This window comes from Diorhabda carinulata, chromosome 10 (assembly GCF_026250575.1).
Source record: "Diorhabda carinulata isolate Delta chromosome 10, icDioCari1.1, whole genome shotgun sequence".
In the NCBI taxonomy this organism is placed as follows: Eukaryota; Metazoa; Arthropoda; class Insecta; order Coleoptera; family Chrysomelidae; genus Diorhabda; species Diorhabda carinulata.
In genome coordinates this window covers 1,926,161-1,932,239 of record NC_079469.1, presented here as the reverse complement: position 1 = coordinate 1,932,239, position 6,079 = coordinate 1,926,161, and the positions used below count along the sequence as shown (strand labels likewise).

Sequence of the window (6,079 nt, the reverse complement as noted above, 5' to 3'; positions counted from 1 at the left end):
AATCTTTCAAATCTGAATTTAGACCAAAAACTGTAAAGATAAGGCCTATTTGAGTCTTGGAAAATTCAATTAATGTTAATAACGTTGAAAATAAGTTCTATATAAGTCGTTCAAATATAATATTGGCACAAAAAGGTTAAAATTAAGTCCTATATCAATCTATTAAATCTAACCAAAATCTTTGAAAATAAGTCCTATTTATCCTTAAAAAATTCAATTTGGGCCAAAATCGTTAAAGTCGTATATTAATCCTTCAAATCTTATTTTAGACCAAAAACGTTTAAAGTTAAGTCCTATTTCAGTCTAAAAAAAAATTCAATTTTGGTTAATAACGTTGAAAATAAGTCCTATATCAATCTATCAAATCTTAATTTGGACCGAAAACATTAAAAAGAAGTCCTATTTCGGTCTTGAATAATTCAATTTGGGTTATTAGTAAATATAATAAGTCGTTCAAATCTAAATCTGGGTCAACTCATTGAAAACGGGTCCAATTCTAGTCCTAGCATGTTAAACTCATAATATAAAACAGAATGAATTAGTTTTGGTCAAAAAACTCAAATTTGAGTCAAAAGTGTTCAAAATAAGTCCAATTTCAGTCCTGGAAATCTAAAATTGGGCCAAAACCGTTATCATAGGGTTCAATTCCGGCCTCAAAAGATTGAATTTGGATCAAATACGTTAAAAATATGTCCAATTTTAATCCTGACATGTTTAAAAAACAGTTAAATACAAAATAATGGATAATTTTGGACAAAAACTTCAAATTTGCGCAATATGAGTCCTAAATTTGGAAAAAAAACTTTGAAAATAAGTCAAATTTAATTTTGGTGAAAAAAAATTATTTAGTCCTGAAATGTGATAAATGAGTCTTATTTCAGTTAAAAAAATTCAAATTTTCATTAACTAATAATTCTTCTCAATTTCTATTTGGAGTAAAAAGTACTAGAACAAATCCAATTTGAGTCCTGACCTGTTTAAGTCGTAAATAAAAACAAAGTAATCTTTTTATTTCAATTTATACATTTCATAGAATATCAATAATCAAATGAGAGTTTATCTACTTGACCCCAGTATTCCGCTTACCATATTTGACTAAAAAATTTTGTATTTCTGAGAAAGATTCTCATATTTGTATAAAAACAAACTATTTATACAATAAATTTAAGGTAAACATCGAAAACAAGTATTTTATTCAGTACGATACATAAAAAAAAGATTTCTAATTGATAAACGAAGATGTATGAAAGAATAATTATTTCGAAAACTTGTAGACAAAAATATACAAAAGTCAAATTTAATTCATTTTAGACACTTGCACTGTAGTCACTTATATATTTCATTTTTAACTTAATTACAACAAAAATTTTATAATTTAAACAAATTTAAAAAATAATAAAAAACCGTTAATGTAAGAAATAACAAAATAACCACTGTTGTTGCTTTGATCATATGGTGAGTAAAATCGGTTGTAGTCTGACCAATCAGGAATCAACAGTATTGCCAACATAAATTCAAATCACTACTCCCAGTTTACAAATAGAGTAGAATCATAATTTCATTTTCAATCATATAAAGTTTAAATCCTACTTTATTTAATTTGAAAATAATTTTTATATATTTACAAATTTTACAAAAAAAAAAAACGAGAAACATACCCAATTAATAATATGAAACATCTAGTCACTAATTGATTGTCTGACGTTTACATTGTTGCCAAGTTTATATTTTATAAGATGTTATTTTTACCATTAGCTTATTTTTTCTTTTCATGAATTTTGTTTTATATAAAAGAAAAATATCATATTTGACTAGAAAACATTATGTATTTATTAAAAAATTTAATATACATGTGTATAAACTACAATTTTTTGTAGGAAAAATATAAATAATACCTATAAAATTAGGTTTGCTGGAAAACATAAGTTGTGATCATTACTTTGTAATTTTTTTGTAAGAGATAAAAAAATCCGACTTCTAATTCTAAAGTAGAATTCTAAAGTAGAACAATATTCTATAAATGAATTATTATTTCGAAAATTGGTAGACAAAACACTATAAACTTAGTTATAAATGTCTTAAAGATTACAGATATTTTCAATGTTGCCGAATTTATCGTTTATATAATCCCACTCATTTTATCCAATACATATTTTGGTTTTTAATCAGATAAATAGATTATATTTGGGAATTTTAATATATTTGAGTTTAAACTGCAATTTTTACAAAAAATATACGAAAAATATATATAATAAAAATGTGTGTTTATCGAAGAACCAACCACAAAAAAATGGGGTTATGTCATAAAAGTTTTTTCTGTAAGGATATAAATAATCCCATTTCTCATTATATATTAAAATGGATATATGAAATGTTATTTCAACAGTTTCCAGACGTTTTCATTGTTGCCAGATGTATCGTTTTTATTTTGTGTTTAATCTTTGTTACCTTGAAACTCCAAATACGTTTTTTTTCGAAAAACACTTGACCTATTGATCTTTTAATGTCCCAATTTGTAGATAAAACATCATAGTTGATTTTTTTAAACAATAAATCGGATAATATCATGGGTTTTAAGGTAAAACAAAGCTGTCTCGTACTCGACATTCCACCAATTACATTTAAATTAAATTTATCTTATTAAAGCTAACAATTTATAAAAGAGAAAGTATTTTAGATTAATTGTATCATTCAATTCAACAATTTCTATGAATAATTGTGAAAAAAACTATTCCAAGAGATGCCGTTAGTATAAAATTAACAAAACAAATAATGTACATGAATCGATACGACCGTGATCTATCTGACCCGCTGTACGTCTCTATATTATCTAGGGTCATTGTTAATTTAAGTATAACTACCACACAGAACCGGCGTAAGAAATTAAATTATCGTAAAAATCTAAAATAAAAATTATAATTATTGAATATTGGGCATTATTATAAATTAATTTTCAATAGAATACGATCCGTTTGATTAAATTCAAGCAATTTATCACACGTTTTCAACACTGAAACATGATAATAAGAAAATTCTGTTCGAATCCGTCTCTGTCTTTTCATTTAACGTTATTTAGTTGGTTTGCTTCTGGCATCAAAGTATAAAACGACAATGAATAACTGAATGAATTCAGTCATTAACTCGCTTCTTCAGTAGTTGAGGGAAATTTTTGAAAATTATTCGTTTTAATAAAATAAAAAAAATGTTTAATTATATTTTGAGGTTATATTTAGTGTTTTTTATAGTGGAAAATGTGGAAATGCATACATATCATCTAGGTAGTTGTCCTACTATCGAACCTATGCCCAATTTCGAAATGAACAGGGTAAGTGTAAAAACAGATATACAGGATGTCCCAAGAGGAATTGAATAATACAAATATATGATTTTTAGATCAATTTTAAATCAGGTTCCATATATCTAGATTTTGTCGTTTACATTTTCAATTTTTTTCGGAAATGAAGCATTGTCATTGAAATTTAACCTCGAAAAATCCATTTAACTTCAAGTGATTGCTACTACTGGGATTTAAAATATCTCAAACTATCAATCGTGACATTAGTTTTACCATTACAGGTCACTTTTGCCTAATTCAAACCTCAATTACTTCATTATATCAAATGAAACACCCTGTATATTTTAAGAGCATTCTTATAGTTCTATCGTACTGTATAAGAATACCCTATATACGTATCTCTAACTGTTCTGAAGTTATGAACAAATTTCTAAAAATAATGGGAATTTGGGACATCCTGTATGATTGGAAATCATTTTATATAGTATTCGTTATTGATGCTCATCGACTATAAGACAAAAAATTTTGAAATATACCATCGTTCACCTATTAGAAATCGTATACGGCATACGTATACGCACACTAACCACACTGTATAAGAACTTGACATGATACTTCCATCTCAACAAAACATTTTTTTTTTCATTATTATAAATTGAGTATTAAGATTTCTCATAATTATTTTTAGAATATTAATCGATTATATTTTATATCGATTCTTTATATCTATAATATAAATATTCTGAAACCTAAAAGATAATAAATTTTCTTTTAACGTATATGATTACGTACAATAGACGACGCCCTCTATTTAAGATAATCAAAATGGCGAACAATTCCTACTTAAATTGATTTAGTAGATTCCTCTATGGATTAATTTATGAAACTATTTTTAGATGTTGGGAATATGGTACGTAATAGAGAAAACAAGTACCGGAAGTAGTTGTATATTATATAATATAACCAGAAGTGACGAACCTGGTCAATTCAATATCGAAGAAATTAGTCAACATTTTCTTCTGGCCTTAACACCTTTAAAACACGGATACCACTACAAGGGCACATTGAAAGTTTTAGATAAAAGTGTACCAGCTAAAATGTCTGTCAGCTTTCCATTAAGTAATTTGATAAATATATGTTAGGTTACGTTGTTTTATATATTTATTGTAGGTGTTGCCGGCTCTTCAAGTTTTACAGTATTTAGTACCGATTACGAAACGTACGCAGGTATTTTCACTTGTCAAAAAATAGCTTTCTCTCATAGACAATCCGCTACGATATTATCGAGAACTAAAACTTTGGATAGTATGTATATTACTAAGGTACGTAAACGTAGAATATCGATTCGATTTCGTTTTATTTCGATGTTTTTCAGTTGAGAAATAAGTTGGAAAATGCGGAAATCAGTCCATTCGATCTTTCGATTATCAAACAAAACGACTGTCCTAAAGATCCTAACGCCGGATACAATATAAATATTAACGATGAAACTATATCGGCAAAAGCAGCTGGGGATGTTATTAGAAAAGCTGGGGAAAAATTAGGAGATGGGGTAGAGTATATTTCCGGTAAAGCGAAAGATGTTTATCACAAAGTTTCGGATAAATCTGCAAATAACGAACAAATCAACGATGTTAGGAAAACAATTGATCCAGATGCGGAATGGTTACCGTAAATGTATCGTAAACGTGGCAACATCGACATTTTTATACCACTTCATTAAAACTTTGAGTTCATGAAATTCATTTTTCTGTTGGAAATTTGTTGTTAACCATAAGACTGTTAGAAATAATGCCATAATAAATGAAAATGCATTCATCAAACGTTTTTTTTTAATTATACCCCCTAGGACTACAAAAGATTCATTCTATTTTTGACAGACTTATCGAGAACTTTTTAACAACATTTGACATGTAAAGAAGGAAACTCATTAATTCATTCAATAAAAACTTACTAAATAGACACATTTTGAAAAATTCACGTACTTTTGTGACAAAAAAATCACTGTCACCACTTCTACTAGTTAACTTCCTGCTTTTTTGAATAAAAATCTCATTATATATAAGAAATGTCATATTCATAAGTTACCGACCGAGTAGTTTCACAAATTAAACAATTTATTCACTTCTATCAGATTTTTTCAACTAAGAGTAAAAAGTAGATATAAAAAAATGTATACAAATTTTATATTTCGTAATGGTTGAAATATTTTAGGGAAAAAGTTATTTGCATTGGAGTATGTATGTAGTTTATCAAATAAGATACAAGATGGCAGCTCTATGGAATAAGTGGAAATAAAATGTTTTTTTTAGAGAATAATTAAATAATTTGAATATTTAGCAATATCGTATATCTACATTTTTTTTTAATTAATAAAGTAACGAATCTTTAGTATTTACACCCCTGTTCATACTTCTACTGATTAACTTTTCAAAATTAAAATTGAAGTATGTACTTATTAGTCCGGGAGGAAGCCCCTATCCACCCTCCCTGAGCCTGCTGACTTTCATATCGCGAGATTACATCTAATAAAATTTAATAAATAAAATAAAATAAAATTTAATACAACTATGAATCAAGCAACCTGAAATTATTGTCATTTGCAACGTTGCCTCCCAGACTATATAAGAAACGTCATATTTATAAGTTACCGACCGAGTAGTTTCACAAAATAAACAATTAAGCAAAAAAATTATTTAATTTTAACAGATTTTTTTTAACTAAGAGTAAAAAGTTTTTATAAAAAAATGTAAACAAATTTTATTATTTCGTAATGGTTGAAAT

The 6,079-nt window shown here is 26.8% G+C and overlaps 1 protein-coding gene across 1 annotated transcript; it reads left to right on the top strand.

Annotated features, from left to right (window-relative positions):
- The first annotated feature begins 3,122 nt into the window (after window positions 1-3,122).
- Window positions 3,123-5,118, top strand: LOC130898957 (apolipoprotein D-like). The gene is made up of 4 exons (XM_057808586.1): window positions 3,123-3,325; window positions 4,192-4,414; window positions 4,466-4,617; window positions 4,671-5,118. The coding sequence occupies exons 1-4, from the start codon at window positions 3,203-3,205 to the stop codon at window positions 4,968-4,970; spliced, it is 798 nt and encodes a 265-aa protein (XP_057664569.1). The 5' UTR covers window positions 3,123-3,202; the 3' UTR covers window positions 4,971-5,118.
- The last annotated feature ends 961 nt before the right edge of the window (window positions 5,119-6,079 follow it).

Excerpts from the sequence above, each read along its gene's own strand:
- LOC130898957 (XM_057808586.1), top strand. The coding sequence starts at position 3,203 with ATGTTTAATTATATTTTGAGGTTATATTTAGTGTTTTTTATAGTGGAA. Across the intron at positions 4,415-4,465 it reads GTCTGTCAGCTTTCCATTAA|GTGTTGCCGGCTCTTCAAGT; the intron begins GTAATTTGATAA and ends TATTTATTGTAG. Across the intron at positions 4,618-4,670 it reads ATAGTATGTATATTACTAAG|TTGAGAAATAAGTTGGAAAA; the intron begins GTACGTAAACGT and ends GATGTTTTTCAG.